This window comes from Lonchura striata, chromosome 3, assembly GCF_050655825.1.
Source record: "Lonchura striata isolate lonStrDom1 chromosome 3, ASM5065582v1, whole genome shotgun sequence".
NCBI classification, from domain to species: domain Eukaryota; kingdom Metazoa; phylum Chordata; class Aves; order Passeriformes; family Estrildidae; genus Lonchura; species Lonchura striata.
Window position 1 is genome coordinate 57,336,543 of NC_140705.1, and position 23,702 is coordinate 57,360,244.

The following is a 23,702-nucleotide window of genomic DNA, read 5'->3' on the forward strand; positions in this document are numbered from 1 at the left end:
AGGGAGTAGGATACTCACTGGTAATGATCATTACTTAGTGCATTGAATGATACATCTGATTCTTTCATGTTTAACATAAAAGTATGTGTGCAGATAGAACACTCACCGATTATTTTGAGAGACTTCTTCAAAGATCTCACAGTCACAGTATTCATTCTGTCAGTTAGATAAAAGGAGATGTAGTTGCTGTCTCACAGTCACAGGTATTGCACCAAGTTGTGGCTTCCTGAAGCATTCACTGTGTGTATGAGAAGGAATGTGACAAGTAGCATATCCATGCTCATCCCATGCATCTGCCCAGCCCAGCCAGGTCAATACAGAGGGGAAGCAGTGCCCTTACCTGCACCCTCCTACACAGCCAGCTCAGCTGAACACAGAGTGCAGCTGATCCAGTGCTTTTCCTTCTCTCCTGATGATCAGAGGAGTCTGCCAGTACAATATGGTACACACAATACATGGGTCACTGCTACTGCTGCTGGCCTCAGGTCCTCAGTCTATTCAGGAGCAGCCCCCAGGGCCTCTGTCCTGCTCCAGCTGATGCCACCAGAGTCCACAAGCCCCTGAGTGAGTTTGCAGCTCACTACAGCTGATGGGCACAGCCTTTTCCTCGCACTCTCTGTCCTCATATGTACAGAGCAGACAGCACACCCACACAAAAGGCAGTCAGAGACCAGATTTAATAAGAATAGAGAGGTCCTCAAGCACATAGCTCAGTTAGTCAGACTGCTGGTCAGACACCTTTACACACAGCTGCCCCTATTCTTCCCCTATTCTCTCATTTTCTTCCCACACTTGTTCCTTTTCAATCCACCTTGATTGCTCCTTTTCCCATCTTTGCTCCTTCCACTAAACAATCTTTACACATTCTGACTATCCTCTTTGAAAATCCCATCATAAGGCTCACATGGTCCCAAAATTTGCTTTTTCATACATCCCATAGAGTCCTGTGCTGCTGCATGAAATCACTTCCTTTCATTTGCAAAGTTTTTTGATCAAAGAGTTTCCCTATTGACCCACCTTGGTGCCTTTCACACCAAGGACAATGATCTCATCTTCTCCTTGGGTTGTCATAGGAAACAGGCTCAGGGTGCTCTAATTTTCACTGATTACTTTTGTCCAGTGATTACATTACAGAGGGTTCCTCCACCTATCATTGTTCCTCTGATCCTTGCTGGGGCTTTGGGGCTAATTTGCTTAGCCCTCAGATAACCTAAAAAAGGACAGTGTGGTCCAAGTTTCAGTCCTGTGTCTGCCAGAGTTAGTGACTCTTTTTCCATGCCTTGCAGACTGTTATTGCAGTTGTCTGCAAGGGAACATCACAGCATTGTGAGCTGTCAAGAGGAGCTTGGACCCCAGGGAGCACTGGAGATGCTGGGGTACCACTGTGCTGGCAGAACATTTGGAGGGACATACTGCCAAAAAGGTTATACAAGGGATTTCTCAGGGCCTTCCTGGCTATCCAAGTGTGAGTGGGTTTAAATCTGAACAGCCAAACAGACTTCTCTGGCTCAAAGGAAGCCCTTGTCAAGTTTCAGATCCTGTGCCCGTGCTACTTAAGTTTCTTTAGAAAATGTTCAAATGCTATTTTTTTACAACAGAACCTCAGCTTCATTCTTTTAAATGGCTGGAAGTTCCTGTTTTGATTCTTTTCTCCAGAAAAAAGTTCAGCCTGAGGTAGATATGCCCTACGGTCATCTTTCATTCTCTCTTCTCCTTGATATGCACCCTGTATCTTTTGCACCCATTTTATTTTTTTCTTTCCACCTCCCCTGCTGTTTTACAAAATGTCAGTAATCCAGCCAACCCATATCTGTATTAACCCCTGCCCTGACAGAATAGATGGAAACATGTTGGGAATATTAGTGCTGCAGCATGTATTCAAGGCATTTTGCTCATGCAACAATTTTACAGCTGAAAAATGGACAATGTAAAGGCCTTTCTAAGTTTGTCTCTACTGAGATGCTCTGAAAACTGAGGCTATAATGTTATGAGGCTTGTGTAATAAAAGGGGGGGAAAATTATTTGAGAAATACATGTAATAGTTTTCCCCACTGGACACTTCTGTTACAGGGATAGCACTGTATTAACCTTTGACAAGGCTCATACTAAAGCTCTGGTGTTACTATACACTGTATAGCTTACAATCTGGTGGTACTAGTGAGTAAAAAGCATTGGTAGGGGGAGACTCTGCCTATAAAGAAAATCAGATTGATTTCCACTTTAATGTCTTTCCCAGACACGTCGTTTTGTGCTGTGTTGCATAAGCAGCAGGATCTTGAGCACAAAGGGAATGAATCACATCTTTACATCAACTTAGTACCCCATAACTTCACACAAGTATTGTAATCCTCAAAAATACATTGAAGGGATTTTATAAAAACACATAAAGATTTTAAAATACCGTAAAAAAGTACATTCAGGCCAACAAAAACAGTGAAGTGTAAAGTTCAGGCTTCTGTTTCATCCTTCCTGTGCAAAGGATGGAGACTGAAGCAGCTGGAAGTAGGAGAATGAAACAGCAATGCTGCCACTTTTACAGTATGTAGGTCAATTGGTTAGTAGGCTCACAGACAAATGAAGGAAAGCCACCTCTCCCAAATAAGCCTGCCCTTATTTTTTTTTTTGGGGGGGGGGGGTTGTTGTAGCAATTTTGAGATGTGTTTTCTGCTGTTTAAAGGGGTAAAATTAAGACATTTAAGGAAGATAAGAAGAAGTAAAATGGAATTCAAGCAGATTATTTCCCCTTTCATTGTGCCTAAAGGGGGTGTAACTGAAAGGACATAGTTCCATCCCTTATCTGATTGTCAGACTTGTCCAGTTATTTGAATAATATTAAGTCCTGGTTGCCTCAAATTTCATAGGATTTATTGTGGTTGGGGTTGTTTTTCTGTTTTCTTTCCCTTTTGGAGGGCCAAAAAGGGGAAATACTCTGCTTAAAACCACTACCACTTAATTCATATACTTTTCTGTCTTCATGAGATTGCTCTACTGTTCCCTTTACTCCATGTCTCCATTTAATCCTGTGATGTCTATGCACCTTGTTTTCCTGTTGGAAAACTTAATCAGATTTTGCTTACAGAACTGGCTATAATTAGAAAAATTTTCAACAGCACAGACTGCTGTAGCTGTTAACAGGTTCATTTGATATTTTGATCTTTTGTTTGACAGCAACACCCAGGGTATTTAAAAAAAAAATCTTCAAAGCCTTATATGTAAAACTGTTTCATATCCTTTTTCTAGTTAGAACAAACTTTGCAGTAAACTATATTATTAGTGTGCAATATGACATGTACTTAGAGGATAACCCATGTCAAGTGGGCTGTCTTTGTTTCATTTTTTTTCCAAATTCATTCATCCCTGTAGTGCTTTATGTAATTTCCAAATATGTCTTTGAAAACAAAAGCTTCCTTGAAGGATGTTTACAAATGTGTATAGTGTGAGAAGAACACTAGAAGAAAGTATTTTCTAGGTCTGTCAAATGCTGGTTAAAAGTTGAGAATCAGCTGGATTTTTCTGAAGTATCTTCATTTATTTATGCCATCTTGTCCAGTGAAACCTGAGCATGTGCCAAGTGAGCCATTTTAGACATTGGACACAACATAGTTCTATCAGTTCAGGATTCAGGCTCTGCTCCTGTTCAGTATCATGGCAAGCCAGTCTAATTAGAAGACTGTGCTAATTTTATTCCTTGAAGCATCTAATTTGGTCTCTTTAAACTTCCTTGTGTGTCATTCCATGACACACTCTTCTATAGTCCCACTTTTAGATGGCTTTTTGGGTTCTCTTTATTTCTTTCTCTAAGCAGGCAATATTTTTTTTTTATCCTAGTGGCTACTAGTTCTAGTTTGACCTTTTTTAGTCTTGATTATAGCAACGGTTTGTTTGACGTTTGGTATGAGATTAACAAATATTTTGGGGAGCTTCGAATGAGAGCAGAATATCTCATATATAGTTTTGGGATTGCGGCAGTCACTTCATGGATCAAATACAAGACATGACCTATGACAAGTAAATACTGCACCATTGACACTGTAAAAATGTAAGAAACGGACAGAAACAACTGGAGTACCCTGAAATGCTTGCAGCATTAGGAATTGCTCAGGTTGGAGGGGTGGTTCAGTAGCAAGGATGAGTTTTTGTATCATGGACTTCAGAGTTTATAACATAGCTTAAAATATTTTTGGCAGTAATTGAAGTAAATACGATGGTATTGTGTGGTTTTAGTGTGGATTTTTGCCCCCTCTGCACAATAACCTCTATTGAGTTACTGTTGAGTTGGTTTCTTGCAGAGTGTTTCTCTTCAGTGTTTGAAGGATGGGTTTGTTTAAAAGGCCTCCTGAACTCTTTGTGAAATCATCTGTGGTGGTTTATTTTAATATATATTCTTGCTACATATGGAAAATATCAAAATATCAATCCTCTTATCACTGTTGACTTCCCTTCTGGGTTCAGTTTTCTTGAAGTATGGGTCTTTAAGTTGCAGCAGAAAGCTATTACTCAAAATAAAGTTGACTGAACCATTAAAAGTAAGTTTAGATAACTAGGGGGAGGAAAGGAGATGATGGAAACACATCCCATTTCCAAATTTCTCTGGCTTCAGCGCCTGTTCTTGATCAGGAGAAGGGCGAAGCTATATTCCTCACTAATGCATGCCTGTTGAGTGACCTGCCTTCACTATCCTTGTCTCCCCTCTTCTGCTGTGGTGAACTCTTCCTTGACTTAGAGCAGCCCTCCTCAACCTGGGACAAGAAGCATAGGTCTGAAGAAGGCAGGTATTAGGTTTTTAAAAGAGACATTGCCCCTTCCTGCAGGCAGCTGGAGTGGAGTAGGCACAGGGGAGATAGAAGAAAGGAGAAGGACAGGCATTTGGCATGAAGCAGGATCAGCCTTTCTGGCTGGTCAGTGAATTTGCACTATCCCCTTAGAAGAATGACATGGTAACCTGATAAATAGTATTAAAGAGCCTCAAATCACCAGATTTATGCTGCACTGGAAAACTAAATTGAAGATTCTAAAGGTCACAAATCGGAGGGAAGAGAAGGGGTTGTTCCAGCCTTCCAAATTTGTCAGATGACAACTTTTTTTGACAGTGCTATGCCTTTAGGTAATATAGTGACAAATGAAAATATTTCCAGGTTATACAGTGAAAGTTGATTGCACAAATATTTAGGCAGAGTGCAGATTGCCTGGCCAGCCTGCAGAACAAAGGAGATCTTTCTCAGCTTGGGACCATCTACTGGGAGCGATGTTGAGTAGCAGCACTTCTCAGGGAGGCATTCAAGCAGTTAGCAGCCTCAACCCTGGTATTTTCTTCCCCTGCTGGGAACATAATAATAGTTTGTTCAAATCTGGAGCATCTGAGTCCAGAGTTCTGTCTTCCCCTGCTGTGACAGTATAGTGTGGGCTGTCACTTATCTCATTCCTTCTAGTCTTCGCTTCAGCTGTCATTGATAATGGGTCACTCAGAGGGGTCTAAGGGTAGTATCAAAAGAGAGAAAACTCTGCCACCAGTGGTTCTCTATGCATTATTTTCTCTTCTATCTATGGTCTCCAAAAGCAAGAATGAGCTGTGATAATGGAGGAGGAAGAGTCCCATTGGTGGAGGATAAGGCTCCTTGGCACATGTACTGCAAGAGGCGGAGCAGCTCAAAGATGAAGGCACAGTCAAGAAGAGCTCATGGGGCCTGTGTTTGAGGATGACAACCTCCAGGAGAGTATCCCAAGGCAGAGTGTTTCTTATATTTTTTAAACAGGAGTATTTTCTGTTTCTTCTACTCATACCATGGAGTTGCTAAGCCATGAAACCCATCCACTGTGCATCTGCTGTTGCACCAGCCCAGCATACCTCTGCTCGTTTGTCTAGGAAGCAGATAGCTTCTGTGTTCTCTATACAACATGGAGTTCAGTCATGTGTGGACCTAATGGAAAGTCCTTAGGTATTGCTGGGGTGGGAATAAATAAAATAGTCCTTACTGACATTTTTCCTAGTAATAGATAGTGATGATTTCTTATCCTGAAATGCAGTCTGTGCTGCCCTGCACCGTATGCTGGGCTTTAAACTATTTCCCCCCTCCCCTCTACTGCCAGTAAGACATCTAGCAATGAAGCCACATTAAAGAGGAATTCCATTGGTCTGTACCACCCCCTCCTCCCACTGCCATCAAAGAGATTTCTGTGGAGTTTGAACACTTGTTTCACTGAATTGGGTGTTCTAGGGTTGGAAGCTGTCTTTCTGCCACTCCATGTCTTTATTTGTGGATCTAGGCTCTTGACGGCACTGTACTTTTATGTTTGTTTTCATTATTTCCCAATTCTTTGCACAGAACAATTTTCTTATGCACAGCTGGGATTTCAAAGTTGGGGAAATAGAAAATAAATCTCTAAGGCCACAGGCTTAGGTGTTGATTCACAAACTGTTTAGCTTGACTGAAAATGCTTTTCCACTAATTAAAAAAACCAACTCTTGTCCTGTGCCAGCAAAGGAAGAGGAATGCTAAAGACTTGGAAATCCTTTTGTCAGCCACAGATCTTCTGGAACCAGAATATACAGATACTTTAATAAATGCATTTTTATTTTATCCAAGGGAAAAGCTAGAAGTAGGAGTTTGAATGTGCAGAGTCAGCTATTGTTTTAGCACTGCACTCTGTCACCCCACACAGCACCTTCAGCCATACTCCCATCATGTTTTCATTTGGCAGCCTTCCCAAGAAGAGGAATGAGTGATGTCTGCATACTGTTTCACTTAGCCAACCAGTGATTCTTCTTTATTGCTTTCAGTGAACGTGTAAGTTTAAAAAAGGAGTGCCACTGCCTTGCATTTCAAATTATATTAAGAATTTCTGCTAAAACACAACCAGTTTAGTATCAGTAAGCCCAGAGTTTCTCATCTTATAATTAAACTGGTGATGTCATAATTAAAAATAGGCATTGAGATTAAAGTGAATGTTTAAGGTACTTGAAATATTAAATGTGTAAGTTACAAGTAAATAGCGCTTTTGTATATTCTCTGGTTAAATGCATGTTTGTTTCAACAGAATCATAGTTTTGTTGGAGAATAAAGTAGTTTTAAGTATTTATGTTGTATAACTGTGAAGGGATCCTGTCAGACAATGCTGCACTGATGGACATTAACTTATGGTACTCAATTTAAATTAGACCAGGGCTTCTCTTGGAAGTGGGACTTAGTTGCAACCTAGTGGAATGTAGTATGACTAGGGACTCACTGCTGTTGTCTCTGGCTTTGCAGAGGTGTATTCTGTTGGTGAGGAAGTCAGGAGGATGTTTAAAAGCAGAAGAAATTAAGGAGAAAGGGAACACGGGTTGTTTTCAGCAGTCTTGGGGATTGGCTGTGGGGAGTTAAAAAGATTAACTCCTATCTCCAGTAGATGAAGGCTTAAAAAGTCAGGTGCCCAAATTAGGATGTAAAAGATGGAAATCTTGAGCATAGTCTCAGACTAGATGCCTGCTAATATGCATGCTTTGTTTCACTTAATCCTGACTTTTGGCAATGAGACTGATTTCAGGAATCCCAGCCAAGGTGTGTTTCCCTGCCCCAACTCGCTTTCTCTGCTGGTACCTTTCAGTGCTCAGATTGCAGCACTTTGAGCAACTTTTCCTGCTTCACATGGGCTTTGCCTTTATGATAAGGTGGATGTGTGAACTGATATGGATTGCAATAGGGTTTTTTCCCTGGGATATGTTTTAGCCTGGATGACTGTCTCTGGTATGTGCAGCTGCACAAACAGTGGTGCTACCTCAGTTGCGCTGGCACATGGGTGTGAGCAGCAGAGGAAACAAGGATGAAAGGAAGATCTATTGTAGCTGGTCTTCTGTCCATGCAAATCCTCATCAAGCCCTACATGAAAAACTCATAATCTGAAGTCAACTGTTAGAAGTGAAGGAAGAGATGAAGAGTGAAAAAAATGTGAGAAAAGGTTAGCAGAAATTAAGTACTATTAAATTATGTTTTAGTGAAAGCATTGCTGTCAATAGTAAGGGAAGAAAGAAGATTTTGTAATAAACAGCACCACTTGGCACTAATACCATGTCTTACAAGTGAGATGAACTAGAAGTGGCAGTATGGCTAGATGATAACACTGGTATGATTTGGTTTAGATAATCAATACAGTCCTGGGAATGACAGGCTTTTGCCTTTATCAGTGGCGATTTTGTGGTTTAATCATTATCAAGTAATGAAATGTACAGCTACATAGATACTGTTTTTGTGAAAGCCATTTGTGCTTTAGCACTTGTTATGCTTTAGCCTAGGAGACAATCCTATTTATGGTGTGGGTGTTTGGCAGCCTCAGCAAGCGTGTGTTTGTGCTTGCCTCAAAAGCAGCATATGGCTTTGGTAGCTCTAAATGTGTGAGACTTCAGAAGTGAACATTCTCTCTGGCAGGAGTGGCAAGATTGGTTGTTTCTGAGAGAATCCTAATGAATTGTCTGCAGATATTTGTATTGTGTAGCCCTGAAGCATCTTCTTATATTCAATGTAAATTTACATAAGTATTTTATGACACTATTTTCTCAGGAAGCTGAAATTTAATTTGGAACGAATTCTCTGAAGCTGCCATAATTCCTTCAGCAGTAGTACTAATACATAGTTGCGTATCTTTAAAAGTCAGGTTCTAACCAAATCCATAGTATCTGTTGCCTATCTGTCACCTAAGCTCCACCTAAATGTACTTAGCTGTGCAACAGTCACAACTTTACATAAGGGAACTGAGAGGAGGGATAGCTTTTATTGTTGGTCATAAATCTTTCATGTTTTTGACACCCTGGACATTTTACAACTTTCCTTCTCACCCTAGCTCTCCAGGTGGCAGAGGTGCTGTGGAATCAAGTTGCTGTTGATAGAGGTGCATCAACACTCCCTATTCTGATGAGACTGTTAATCCTTCTTTCCTTAAGGAGGTGATGGCCTGCAAGTGGTTGCATCAGCATAGCTAAGGGTGCAGCACTGGAGTTTGCTAGTGGGAATGAGCAACTGGTTCAAGAAATTCCTAAGGCTGTTGTAAAAAATTCTCAGACAAAAGAAAAAGTGAGAGTTGGTGTCCTGCTTCTGACCTGAACATGGTTAATTTTTGCAGCAGTTGGAAGGGAGGTTATTGAGTAGTTGGCCAGGAGGTTATTCTGCACAATGTCACATTATGGGGGCAGGGGAAAAGGAGTTTCTTCCTGGGAGAAGGCATTCCTGGAGAGTCTTGGTGGGGACACTGAATTAGAGAGTACCATTCCCAAACCACATCAGATGTGAAATTACTCTTTTTTTTAAGTATCTGAGATATGTGGTTTCTGCTGGCAGACATCTGACCAAAGTATATGAGGCACAAACAGATCATTCACATGATTTTTTTTTCTAGGTAAGTGTGGTATCAGCTGGAGCAAAAATCCAGCTTAAAATCCCCTAATGACTTAGTTATTTGTGCAATATGAGTTTAATTTTTTAGCTCCCTTCTCCATATGAATTAGCCTTGTTGCTACATATGGTGGATGTCTCTGCCCATCAGTCAGACTGTTTTGATAGTGAAGTGCTGAATAATCAACAGTTTTGTTGAAAACCTAAAGCCAAACAAGTGTCTTGTAAATCCAGGTTTCTGTTAGGTAAAATGCCTCTTGAATAAATAGAACTTCTTTTCTGTTAAAATACCATTATGGCACTTTCAAGAAAAAATAATTTTTATTTCTTGTGTAAAGCATTAGGTGTTTTTTTAGTTTGGAAAACATTTCTTTAAATTAAAGTGAAGTTTCCCAGCAGTATTACTTGATAACTGAAACACAAGAAACTTTTTAGCTTGAAATGCCCTGTTACACTGTGATTCTAAATAGATAATGCCTTAAAAATCACTCTAAATACTAGGAAACAGGTGGATCCTTAGCATGGTGTAGAGTACTCCTTTCCCTACTCTTGAAACTTCAGGAAGGAAGCATATCTGAGAGTGTGCATGTGCATGGGCTATGTTAATGTCCATAGTACATCTGTGCCTTCCTGCTGGTCTCTGTCTGAATTTGGCTCAGCCAAGACTCATCTTGCCTCTGCTGAGATTCTGACACCATGCACACATTGCCTCACCTGGTTGTGTGCGCATGTCTAGCAAGAGCATGACAGTCTCAGGAAGCCACTTTTTTTTGCCATTTACACTCCCACAACTCCTTCCTCAATGACAATTCTTCTGAGGTTACATTTGCAAAATTGGAGGTGTGGATACCGAGCCAAAAAGTATCTGAAATTCTGGTTAAAGAAAAAACAAACCAGGGGAAAAAAAGAAAAAACCATAAATCCATAGGGACATGGTTTGACTGTCCAGCTCAGACTCAGTCATGCAATACATTGCACGTATCCCAGGAGAAGCAAAGTGCCACCACTGTCATTAAAGCATTCTCCTCTGATATTAGCCAGAGCCCTGCTGGGATTCTTTTGGAAAATACAGCTGTGATCATTGGAAGGGGGCTGAAGGCGCAGTAGTTATACTGCTGTCCAATTAGTTTGAAATGTTTTGACACAAATGCAAGTTGAATCTAAATGTCCATCTCCATCTCAATGAAATTACTGAGGTTTAAGCAGAAAGCTGTTAGTTTCCATGTTAGCCCGCTGACAACAGGGAATGGAATTCTTTTTGCCTTCCAATTTGCCATTGCTGTTAGTCCTTTACTGCAAGCAAACAGCACCCAAAAGGCAAATTAACAGACATGTTTTGCATTTCTGCCACTGTGTTGAAAACTGCCATGGATATGAATGTATTTAATAATCACCCTGAGACAAATTTCATCTCGTGATGGGTCTCCATGACACTAAGTATTCCATTCAGCTTACTGCTGCCAAGAATTATACCCGGGCTATTTGCAATGTGCTATCTCCAGTCCTGATTAGAATTTTTTGCACTGCTTTGATTCCTGTAAAAAGCCTGTTGTTGGGAATGTGACATTATTCCACCCAATTAAGGTGCAGTGATTGTATAGTGAGCATGTTCAGAAAGTATCTTGTGAAGCTTCTTTAAACCTGTCTTTGAAATTTCAGAACTGAGGGGGAATACTAAGAGCCTTAGTAGTTTTTAACTACCTTACACTTAAGATACTTGGAAGTTTGGAGAGGTTCTTTTCTTGTGATACTTCTGTTACTGGAGTTCTTTATTAATGTAAGCTTTAGTTTTTCTAAAATTTAATCATAAATACAAAAAAGATTGGCCTGACATAAACCCTTCAACTGATGTATCTTTGCAGAAAAAGAACTACTTCCATACAGGCATTGCAAAAATGTGGTTAACTGTGGAACTTCTTATAAATGTATCAGATAGAGTTCATTGTTCACAAATTAATTAATTTCTTGCCTTTGTTAGAATAAAATGATACACTTTTGTGTTCTGGTGCTTTTTATATTGCTTTTTGTATTTAAGTCTTCTTCCTCAAGTGATCATCTCTAGATTTTGTTTAGCTCTTATTCCACGTGTGTTGTTAATTAAATATTCTACAAGTTACTGATGAGATATTCCCTTTAATACTGCACACACCTCTGAACATTTGTAGTCAGCACTGAATTATCTGAACTCGTGGTAATATCCCTCCTCCATCATCCTGTTCCTATTGAAAGAAGTTAAAGAATGGCATGTTTAAAATAGGCCAGATGAGTCAAAATTGCTGTCTCCTGGGTCATTAAAAACAAAAGGAAAGAGAACAAGGAAATGTGAAAGAGTTGTTTACTCTAAATACACAAAAATTATGGCACAAAAAGTAAATGCCTGATCTGACCATAAAAAAAAAAAAAGTGTTTCGTGAAAATCTGTTAAGGGTTTTCTAACAGATTGAATGTGAGAGTCTGCTTCTGTTTTGAAATAGAACATGTGAAAGCAGAACTTGTTCAGTTTGAGCTGAATAACATGATGTGAATACTCTTGGAGACTGGGATTGAACTTGGTGATTTCAAATGAATTCTAGAATGCTTTTATATTCTTTTTTTTAAGTGTCCAAAGTGCTTCACTACAGCTACAATTAAAAATATGCATGTTAGAAAGGATAGGAGGTAAGAATAATAGTATTAAAAGAAAATCACAATCAAAGGAGGAATGTTGGGTCAGGAATTTTCTGCTACAATTCCTTGCTTCTCAGGGGACCCTTCGCTGACTGCCTCCTACCTTGCCTTGTCCACTCGTGTAGGTTATCTTTATTCTGAAATGGAGATTGAGGCGTAGTTTATCTCTTCGGTCTCATAACTAGATGGTAATAATTTTCTTCCCCCACTTCAGGCTAGCGTAAGCTCATGTTGTCAACTCTGTAATGCACAAAACGTGCAGCTTCCAAATGATGGAGTAGCTGAAATCACAGGGGTTAGTTCATGTACTTGTAGCTGTGTGTCATATCCATCACCAGTGCTCCTTACTTTGTCTCATGCTTTAGCAAGCCTGTTTAACAGGGATGAATTTTAATGAGAGATTCAGAGACCTCACTCAACAAACAAGACCCTAGTTTCTCTTGGCCAGTGTTCATCCTTGCATTGTTTCCTTGTCTCTGCAGCTTCCTATTGTTGAAAAAATAAGGATCATTGCTCAGAAGGTGTATGGAGCTCAGGATATTGAGTTGTCTCCTGTTGCACAGTCTCAAGTTGATCGTTACACCCGGCAGGTAAGAGCACCAGGGAATTGTGCAGGCAGGTACCTGCTGGATGTGAGTCTTGGGAAACCTGAGGGTGTAACATGTTCTCAGACTGGAGAGTTAAGTCAAGCTTTGCTGAAAGGCATGAGCTTACCCATGGTAGGAAACTGTGGAGGTCAGTATGGATTAGTTGAGATTCGGTAGAACAGAATGGTTTTAACCTTGAAGGCAATCTCCTGTGAGATATGAATGGTGTTCAGAATACTTCTGAGATTGTCCATGAAACTGTACTTTCTATGCAGTCTGGGTTACTCTCTTAAATGTGACAACTGCATATCACATGTAACCAATTTTAGCATGTGTTCATTTCTACCTGCAAAAAAGAGTTTGCAAACACAGTAAGACTTGTGCACAGCTATGCACATTGATAACAAAGGTCCCAATATTTGTAAAATCTTTTGATTTCTTTCTGTTCCTGTTACTTTGAAGGAGTTATGAATATTAGAACATGAAATACATCACCTATCCTAAAGCATGTGGGAGCATGTTTCAGTTTGAAAAGTTTTGAAACCATGTGGAGAAGTGAATGTCTTTTTTGTAGTGGAATGGCTTCTGAACATAAATGTGGCTGGAACCTTTCAGTCAGAAAATAGAAACAATATGTCCAGGAAAAATTCCTGAGTAAACTTCAGCAGCTTGATCAGACAAGCAGAAGTCCTTATTCAGACAGCCATCTTCCCTATAATGCAAACTTCCTGAGAATTAATTGGATTTTTCTAAATGGCAAAGAAGGTTACTTAGTGTACTTGAAACTAAATAATACATGCCTCCTTTTTTCCTGCTGTGTTTTTCTAATCCATTTTTTAGTCTAAATGTTAGTATATTAGGAAATATTTTCACAACGTCACCTAAGAGTTGTCAGCGCTGGGCTGCAGAGACAATTCCCTGAAGTCCCACCACTCCTCCTGGCCCTGTTTGTAAAAGAATTGAACAGAAGAATGGAAGGTGCCTGACTCAAGATTAACCAATAACTTTGGGACAAATTATGGGCAGGGGGAGCTGCTGAGGCACTTTTCCTGATTTTCTCCCACATTTTCAGTAATTAGTGCACTGACATTAGTGAAGGGGGTTCCATCATCTCCTGCAGGTTTTGTCTTGTTTAAAAACAAAGGAAAGCATCATGAGCACCATCTGTATTTACCCTCAAGAGAACATTAATACCCTTACAAAATTTTTGACTGTGAATCCTGGAGTCAAGTTGGTGTCTAACTGGGTCATTAGAGCCCAGGGAACAGCTGTACGAGAGGTTTCTAGAAGATACTGATAACAAAACAAAAACATAATGTGCCTTTAGTGTGATTTTAAAAACATTTTTTTTTCTTTCAATTTTTTTGATAGGGATTTGGAAATCTTCCCATTTGTATGGCAAAAACTCACCTATCCCTCTCCCATCAGCCTGAGAGGAAGGGTGTTCCCACTGGTTTCATTTTGCCAATTAGCGATGTGCGAGCCAGCATTGGAGCTGGATTCATCTACCCTCTGGTAGGAACGGTGAGTGCAAAGCATTCGACTCGTTTACTCCCCTTTCACCCAGCTTGACAGGGAAGTGCATTTCCTGTTTGCCTCCAAAAATAATGTGTAGAACCATGTGAGTTCTTGCTTTTGTATAATAATCTTTCCCTCAAACTTCATGTAGCTCTACATGATAGGAAAAGATAATCAAGAAAATGCAATGTCATAGAAGAGCTTTGACTGTCGGGTCTGAGAGAATGGCTCTTGCAGTTGTTTCTGTTGCTGTTGTTCTTAGGTTAGTCTAGGGTATTTAGGCGCCCTAATGCTGCAGAAAAATTAATTTACTTGTCGTTGCCTTTTCTTATTCAAATTGCAACCTTTAAGTAACTAGTTAGAAATTACTCTAAATTTTAAATCTTTTATCCATCATTACAAACCATTTTAATGCATTTAGATTAAAGGAATTGTGTTGGGGAACAGAGTATGGTTAAAATAATTGCTCTTCAGTTGATAAGTCTGATCTGCTCCTAATCTTTGTGAACATCACTACTGGTAAAAGTAAGTTATGGAGGGAAGGGATAGATTTTTAACTGTAGAAATAGTAGAACATTCCTTCTCCTTCATTAGAGATTTAAATAATGAGGTGCTAAAAAGAGACAATCATCATCCTTTTTTCCTATCCATCCTTACAAGTACAGACTCAGATTAGGAAGCTCCTGATGCTTTTTTCCCTTACAGGCCTTATCGAAATAGCTGAGAAGTGAGTTGGCTCATGCCTTTTGCCAACCATACACATCTTAATCCAAACAGCAGTTGAACTGCATCTGACATCTCATAGCTAGAGTTACTACTTACATGTAGCTGATTCATGGGATGGTGCTAGAGAAGGGATGCAAAAGCCATTGCATTTCCGGAATGAGTACTCTCCCAATGTTATCTCATCTTCCCAGAGCATGGCCTGATTTCCTTGTGTAGCAGTACACTTAGGAAAGGTTGAAAGTTTCTAATCTATTGTTTTGAATTCCCTCTGAAACAATCAAGTGTTTGAAACGAGGAAGGAAGTACTTTCTGACCAGGAGGGTTCCTGGAGTTCAGGAAACTGTGTCACTTTAAGTCACTGGACTTGGGGATACGCTTTCCTTCTGCATGACCACATTATGCACATCCTCCAGAAGCAGAGCGCAGCTGTGTATTTAAATTGTGTAAGACCAAATTCCAGTTACTGGTGACAGGGGTAAAATTTGTCAGAACTTCTAGTATCTCCTTCGTGGCCTGGATTCACGTTTGCACTTCAAGTTGTGTGTCATGAAGTTATGAGAAGGAGTGCATGTGAGTAATGGGCAGCAACTAATTCAAATCCATGAGGGAGCTGTGCTGTTGGATGTCAGAATGAAATATTCTTGGGCTGAGCTTGCTGAATGAGTCACACCCTTCATGCTTTGCTATAAACTAGCTGCAATTCGGTGTCATAAATCGATAGAAACAGTCCATAGGAGCAGTATAAACCAAACAAGTTCAAGGATTACCTCTTTCTGTTTCCATTTAGAAACAAACAAAAAAAAAATCTTTTGAAGGACATTTTGTATATGAGATCTCTTTTCGGAGGAGCGTGTAAAAAAAAACATGTCTAAGTTAGTTGGCCTGACTTTGGTGTGAGGCAGTATTAGCCATGGAATTTCTCCCATATCCTGAGCTGGGAAGGCAGTTTAGTCTGTGTTATGTATTCCAAGAGAGTTTGTAGGTGAGGTATTGTATAAACATAAGATCCCCAAGAGGTAAAAATGCAAATTCATGGACATCGATCATTGGTTGTTTGGAAAAATATTGCTAATGCCTAGGAATGTGGGACAGAACACTTCTTGGAACCATCACAATTGCTACAAATCAGAATGAATGAATGGCTATGAATGTATTCCTAACATTGTTACGACACAGTTCTTTCTTTAGAATTAAATTTCTAGCAAGAAGTCCAACTTGCTACTTTTCAGAGTGGAGAGTTTTGAGCATCATGAAACAAACTTTCATAATATAATTGCTCCACAACTTTTGAAACCACTTTTCTAATTTGTTACCTTCAGATTTTTTGTGAGTGTTGTTGTCAGCATCTAAGTCTTAGGTTACTTAGGTTGCAGTTTAAAAAGTGTTACTTTTTAAATTGTGCAAGGAGAAATATTTTTGATGTCTAATTTCAAAACGGAAAGCCTTTCTTTGGCAATTTTCTTGCTAATGAAGCTATCTGAAAATGTCTGCAAGAACAAAGCAAGTATAAAAGGACATGTCCTGAAGGCTTAAAGTGGCTGGAAGTCAATGCTATTAGTAGAGGGATTACAGAAATCCCAGTGACAGCATATGGTGAAAACATCCAGTCATTATAGTGGACTACATTTCTTTATGTAGGAATAAGAGAAGGAGCAGCATAAAAGTTTTCTCCCCTCCACTGCTTGCTTGATTGTATGCTTGACTGTACTGCTGACTAATTGCATTAATGGAGACGTCCCTTAATACCTAAGGGAGTGCTCAGAACCTCCTTACAGCTAAGGCTTTTCTGATAGCAGGGAAAAAATGCTATTTTTCATTAAAGCTATAGTGATAATTCTGATGCTAATTAAATGTCAGACTCCATTCTTGTAACATATTTTTTACTGGGTGAACTTCTCATATTCTAACCTGTTAGAATTGATCAGTAAAGCAGGTTGTTAGAGTTCTGTTCCAAAGTAATCTGGAAGAGATTACAAATACTCTTATTTGTAATAAGTATAAATAAGTACTGCTGAAAGATAATAAACTATCTGCAGTAACTAGCATTTGTAGTTTAGCCTTGTCACCAGCACATGCAAAGTAATGAGATTTGTATTTATCTTAGCTCTGATACACAGTGATTTTTTTTTTTAAACTAAATATTTAACATGTTGTCTTCATATAATCTAAGCAATATTTGGTTTGTGTTATGGTTGGCTTTAGTTCCCATACAGCATGGAAGTCTTTCCAGGAAAAATGAGCTGAGCCTTATCAGAGGAAATCAGCAGTGAAACAAGAGGTGCATTTAATTAACACTGGCACAGCTTTTATCCAAGTTCTCTGAGACCATGACCCAGAGGGCTACATCACTCTCACAGGTGGACTGTTGACATCATTGCTTGGCTTAACAGAGAGATGGCAGGAAAACTGCTGGAGTATATGTAGGAAACCAGTGAGGTCATTCACTAGCAATGCTTGGGTGGGGAGTTACTAGATTTTTTGTAGTTTGTGTCTTTCTCTCTACACCCACCCAAAAAGCCATAGCAGTTTGGTGCTTTCTCACATTCAGCCACATTTCCATTGTTCCTTTTCATGTGAGTTGCAGGAATGCAGGAAGGTCATAGAAATAAAACCTGTTGCCTTTTGCCTTTGTGAAGTGATGCTACCAAATCACTGCTGCAGGAAATAAATCAGTGTTTGAGTCACAATGGGATTATTAAGCATGTACTTCTCTTCTCCAGCCACGCACTTTCATTTCAATGGGTTAAAATTGCAGGCATGGTCACTCTGAAAATATGTGGAGCCTTTGGAGTCATGGCCAGCTTCCAAATTCTCACAATGAACTGACATCCTTCAGATATCAACATATCTGAAGAAAGGTCAACCTATTACAGAAATATTTTTCTCCCTGTAGAGAAAGAAGTTCAAGTTGCTGAAACTATATCCCCTTGGAAGGAACTCTTGGAGTGACCCAGTGTAGTTTGAAATCAGTGTATGGGAGGAACAAAGTTCTACCTCACTGTGGGTGAGAGCCAAGACTGTCCTGCCAAAATATTACCTGGACGTTGTAAGAGGAAAAAGACCTCCCAAGTATTAATATTTTTATTAATACTTTCAGAAGGAAAATACTGTTCCCCATTGAATTAATTTCTTCTTTCTTAGTGGTTAAGAGCTTAACAAGTTTTGAGAGTGTCTGTTGAACATGAGCTGGAGTCTGGGCCACCTGAAGTGAAATTTTTCAGTAGTGCATGATGCTCAGATTCTCTCCAAACTGTAATTTTATCACTTTTCTGAGGTGCTTTTATGGGAAAGATGAATAATAATTATTTGATTGCTCAACTCATCCTGGTGATCTGTGTAACACAGGCTAGCATTTCAAAAACAGAAATGATAGTGAAATTTTTATCTGCCTTGTAAAACTTTTAGCTTACAGTTCAGTTTTGTATTTACAAAGGATTTAAGCTCTGCTAGGTATTCTGATCACTCTTAGTCCAAAAAACGTCCTTGGGAATGTGGCATTTGGCACCTGCCTTTGGTGTTGTGTAGCTGCTGTGTTGTAGCAGTGCTCAGAACAGCTATTTGTGAAAGCTAGGTGCTCACAGACTCTGTGGGCCGGTTTTGAGATTACTGCAAGAAGTGTGTAAGCAGTGAGAGTAAAGGAAAGCCATGAAGTTCAACTCACGTAGGAAAGTAGTTTAACAATTGTTTAGTTCTAAATTGAAAATTGGTAACAGGAAAAGAAAAGCTGCCCTGTTAGATGATGTGCCTTTGTATCCATCACAGTAGGTGTCATCCCAATGAGGTAGAGAGGTTTTTTGAATTACAAAGGGTGCATCATTCCTATCCAGTGACCAGCTATGTACATGTGGAAATACTGAATGATGTTATACTTGGTGGAAGACTGATAAATTATTTAGGGTAGGGTTGATGAGCTGGGAGTGATCAGATAGGTATGACTGATGGCTGGAATTGAGGGTGGGGACAATCAACTTCAATTTGTTGTGTCTAAAATCTAAAGACTGAGAGGTTAGTTAGTAGACTGAGGTTAGTGTAATAACAGGAAATCCACTTCTGGCCCTTGGTGGATTGCATGATGTGCTTGTGATGGTATTGAGTTGGCCAGAGAGGGGCGGGTCTCTGTAGATGAGACAGAAATAATCCTAAATGAATGATTAAGATGAAGGGCTGAGGAAAAACTTGTAGATTATAATGGAATGGTGTTGTGGTGCATTTGTTGCATTGGGCCAGAATTGTTTGCCTTTGCAAGCATTCCAGGTGCGTGGACTATGATTTATTTAAGATTCAAGAATGGCTGTGGCCTTTTGTGATCAGAAGATGGGAATAGAAGATTGAGGGCAGGATTGGAGAGATGGGATTGGCTGGAAAGGAAAAACCTGAGAGTGGTACTGATGGGAGGAGATACCTGTGAAATGAGTTGAAGACACATCCAAAATGTACATGGAGAATTGGAAGAGTAGACTGACATATAAGCCACAAGGGTTAAAGAGCTTTGAAGGTTTTTCAAAAGCATCAGTTAAACAATGACATGACCTAAGATCTGGGCAGGAAGAAGTCATGTGAGTAATGAATGTAGTTACAGGAGAGCAGAACATGCCTTGCTGATGACTAAGGATATCTTAAATTTAAGAGGAAAAGAGTAGAATTTAGCTGGCTCAAAATTATCATTATAATTTCTGTAACTTTTGAAAGTGAATAGAATGTATTTGCATGATAGAAGTTTCCATATAGTCTGTGCATTTACTGTTTACTTTACCTGCTTTAAACTGATGTGGATAAGCCAATGCTTTTTGGAAATACAGAGTAAATATACTTTGCTTTGGATCACTATACCTCCATGTTATGGCTGTGACACAGGCATGTGATAAAATACTCTCTTACAACCTGAAACAATACCCAAAAAACCCCATAAACGAGTCTCTTTTCATCCTCTGCCATTGACAGATAATAGAGGCAAGACATTTACTTAGATTCTGTATAGTTCGTGCTGTCACTCTTGACTGCTGTTTGTTTGCTAGTAAGCATTATTTAACCTATATCATAATAATTTACCATTTCTGAATGAAAGACCATGTCCCATTGCTGGCCAGATTACATTTGTAGCTTATTATTGCTTTATTCCACCTAACCTTACATTCCTTGGGGGCCAGCACTTGTAGTTAGAGAAATGAATTAATTGTTTTGATTTGTTTTCTACTGAGAAGAAAAAAAGTTTTATAGGTGTGTGTATGTTATTCAGTGAACTGAATTGTTGAAGGAAAACCTGTTTTTCTGGGACAGGATGAAATCACTACATAACTTACCAAATAAGAAAATAGACCTTGTGGTTTGGTAAACTATTTAATGTTTAGTTTTGATGAGATTTTCTTTCATACTACAATCTTCATTATAAGGAATTCCAATATGATTCTTGTGAAATTATTTCTTTGTATCCAGTGTCCACTATTTTCCAAAATTATTTTCCCATCTTACCATACTTTAAGCCTTGTCAGAGAATTTTTTCTATGTAAATGTTTAAATTTTGTTTTAAGTAAAATTAACTTTTTAGTGACAAAAATGAACCAAGTGTATTTCTTGTACCAGTCAGGTTTCCTTGGTCATCTTTTCCAAATATATTTATATTAAATACATCCATAGGAATGTAACATTATGTTCAAGCTCTTAGCCATGTCAGTGGTAACCTAAAGTAGTTTGTCTGAATAGGTAAACTTAAAACTTATTTACAAGTATAAGACGTGACTTTCATGTTTCACTTCAGCCAGAAGAAGTTTCAGACTGATCCCCAGAACATGCATTTTGATGGCCTCCCATCTCTTGAGGGAATTTCATCTAACCTCCTTCGGTTTACATGTGAAAGGGCATGGAAGGTATGGTGGATCTGAGCAGTTGCAGAGGAATTTCCCAGGCTGGTGTGCCAAGATCGGGAGTGCTTGAGCACATGTTTTCAGTTCAGATGAGCTGACTCAGCACGCCAGCCCAGGCAGCATGGATTCACTGATCACGGGTAGTGCCTGGCTAGTGCAGACAAGTTCATGCGGTGCAGGAACCAAGAGAACTCGTTTTGCTCTGAAACAGTTTTGTTCATTGTGGTTGTGAATGTCTTGCCCTCATCAGAGCTGAGAAGTTGTGTGTAATCAACTCAGCTGAAGCTTAGGCTTGCAGATGCCATCAGTGCAGGCAAATGGAAATCACCTGTGGAGCACATGGAGCCAAAGGCATACCTCTGGGAAAGCTCAGGGCCTTCAGGGAGCCTGGGAGTCATTAAGATCCTTGCTGTCTGTTCCAGTGAGACCTACCTGTGATCATAACCAGTTTGGGTATGTCTTCTATCTGTTTCATTCCCTTGTCTCTAATTTACAGTCCATGATCCCCGATAAGAATGGATACGGCTGCATCAGTTAAGAAGGAAAAAGCAAGACTCCATATGGCGAGTAGGGCTCTTTAGATGATGTACATTAGCTCATTTGCTCGGGGCTTGCTTTTAACAAAGATGTATCAGTTAAAAGTGGGAAGTGCAATTTGGACAGAAGCCAGCACCAATTTTGGACAACTGCCCTTGGATTTTATGCATGACTTCAGACAAGAAATAGGGATATTTCAGTGGAAATGCAGGCACGTGCAAGTCTGAGCAGTTAGTGGATGCCTCTTGCTGGGTGTTCTGCAGGGCAAAGAGGGAAGCAGGTGGGTGAATCGTGGCAGCTTCTCTGTGGTGCAGCAGTGCTGCTGCCCACCCTGGTCCCAGCGTGCTGGTTAGCACACCTGACGTGTGTCCAGAGCAGGTAAATGGGTTTGCTTAAGAGCTCATTCAATCAGCCTAGTACACGTGGACTTTGATCAGATGTGAAGAGCTCAAAAGTCAGCTTGTGGAATGCCTTGAAACAGTGGTGTTAAGAGTTAGATTATGCTATCCACATGGAAGATGTACAGACTTAAACATTAGAGAAGGCAGCCATTTATTCCCCCATTCATGATATTTTGGATGACTTGCTTTGGGGAAGGATGGCTGTCCCTGCTGCCTGACATGGTTCAGTGTGGTGGCAGTAGCAGCCATACTGTCACTTTCAGCTTTCTGCAGTTCCTCTGTATAGGGAAAAAAATGAAATTATGTTTATGCTCCCTATTTTTGTTTGTTCGGCCTGATAAGCTTCTTCAGTTGAAGAAATTGCAGTTTCTGCAAAGGTTCTCTATGGCTCAAATGGGAAATTTATATATTCAGACATTCATTAAGGAAGGAATAGTTACTTTTTAAAACTGTCTATGTGCAATTTTTTGAGAGGCTATCTTATGCTCACCTAAAGGAAAAAAACCATTGTCCTTTCAACATTCTTACAGATGCATTTTTCAAATGATGATTTGCAAATCTTAAAAAGATTGATAGCAGCAAAAAACTTTACGGTTTGGATCAAGTGAGTAAAATTTTTCCAGACTGTCCAGTAAGACAAACTATCTAGCAGATGTAGATAGCTGTATATTTGAGCTTGGCAACTTACTGAAACTCTAAAAATGATTTAAGGCTAATAGCAGGAACCTAGCTGGAGGCTGCAAGTCTGTGATTGAACAGTTTTATTGAGTTCTGGATAAATAAGGTGAAAGATGTTTTGAACTTAATAATGTTCCCAGCGACTTGCTTTCTTTCGTTAAACTGCGACATATAAAATAAACAGTGTGCTAATTAACATTAAAGAGGAATGAATATTTGTGTCTTCTGGTCAAGGGATTATCCTTGTTAAAACGGGAAATGGACTCTGATTTCCTTTTTTTAAGTATTTTCTCCATAAACTTTGTGTGACAATGTGAGGTTAAAAATAGGTTATAATTTTAGACAGTAAAATATAACCATTATTAGTAAACAAATAGCTTTTATAGGGAAGGAAGGGCATTTTCCAGATTGTTTTATTTTGAAATAAATGCATCCTGCATTTGTTATGCACAAAATAGTACTTACTGAGAAATTAAAAACTGAGCTGCTCTAATTTATTATGTTGTGACATAGACTATAGAAGCTGTAATACTCAACATTTACATGCTATCTCTTTGTATTAGTAGTTTGCTAGACAAGCAAAATTTTTAATTTTTTTTTTTAATAAGGAGTCCAGAGGTACAAGCAGTAAGTTCCCCCTGACAATTCTGGGACAGGACCATTAATAAAATTCACAATTTCCTGGCCTACAAAATCATGAGATGTTTATGTCCAAGAATGTGAAAAATCAGCATGGGGTATTTCCATTGGAGTAGGCTGACCTACATTCTGTGCACAATGCTAAAAGATAAAGTTATGCTGCTACTCCTCCCCTACTCCACCCACCCTCCCACATAAAAATCCTAAAGTATTTCCTGAGATATTCCTCATGTGTCCTTATTTTTAAAAATACAAAGGGTACAAATGCTGGCATAAATTTTGCTTTTGATAAGTGGTAATGGGTTTGCTTTGAAAAGAGCACTCTTTCTTTACTTATGAAATAATGAAATGCCATGCATTACCTTTTGACCAACTTAGTCAAGTCCTGTGTGCAGCTTTGGGTGCCACATAAAAAAAAAAAAAAAGGATATAAAGCTATTAGAGATGATCCAGAGGAGAGCTGTGAAGATGGTGATGGGTGTGGAGCAGAAGCCTTGTGAACAGCAGCTGAAATCACTTGGTTTCTGAAATGAACAGAAGAGGAAACTGAGGGGAAGATCTCGTTGCAGTCTACAACTTCCTTACTCTGGGTCCTGGTGGCAGGATCCAAGGGAATGGCATGAAGGTGTGTCAGGAGAGTATTCCCAATGAAACATGCTCAATAGTGCAAAAGATCCAAGCTACAAAAGAGCCAAGGTGTGACACCAGAGGGGTGGGTGTTCACTT

At 39.4% G+C, this 23,702-nt stretch overlaps 1 protein-coding gene and 1 long non-coding RNA gene across 6 annotated transcripts in view; one reads left to right on the forward strand and one right to left on the reverse strand.

Moving 5' to 3' along the window:
• The window catches only part of MTHFD1L (methylenetetrahydrofolate dehydrogenase (NADP+ dependent) 1 like), a 143,935-nt gene that overhangs the window by 83,127 nt on the left and 37,106 nt on the right, over positions 1-23,702 (forward strand). Inside the window, exons 25-26 of one of the 4 annotated variants that reach the window (XM_021540609.4) lie at positions 12,512-12,619; positions 13,988-14,140. The exons of 1 other annotated variant lie outside the window; for it this stretch is intronic. In XM_021540609.4, the coding sequence (XP_021396284.4) occupies positions 12,512-12,619; positions 13,988-14,140 (261 nt within the window). Of the gene's footprint in view, positions 1-5,557; positions 6,287-12,511; positions 12,620-13,987; positions 14,141-23,702 lie in introns of those variants that run through there. 2 more of the 4 variants (XM_085576596.1, XM_085576595.1) reach the window with 2 other exon arrangements.
• The window catches only part of LOC146767913 (uncharacterized), an 89,876-nt gene continuing 72,306 nt past the window's right edge, over positions 6,133-23,702 (reverse strand). Inside the window, exons 5-6 of one of the 2 annotated variants that reach the window (XR_014954265.1) lie at positions 23,339-23,500; positions 6,133-21,937 (exon numbers count right to left, since the gene is read on the reverse strand). This is a non-coding gene — a long non-coding RNA (uncharacterized LOC146767913). Of the gene's footprint in view, positions 23,501-23,702 lie in introns of both variants that reach the window. The other variant, XR_014954264.1, reaches the window with a different exon arrangement.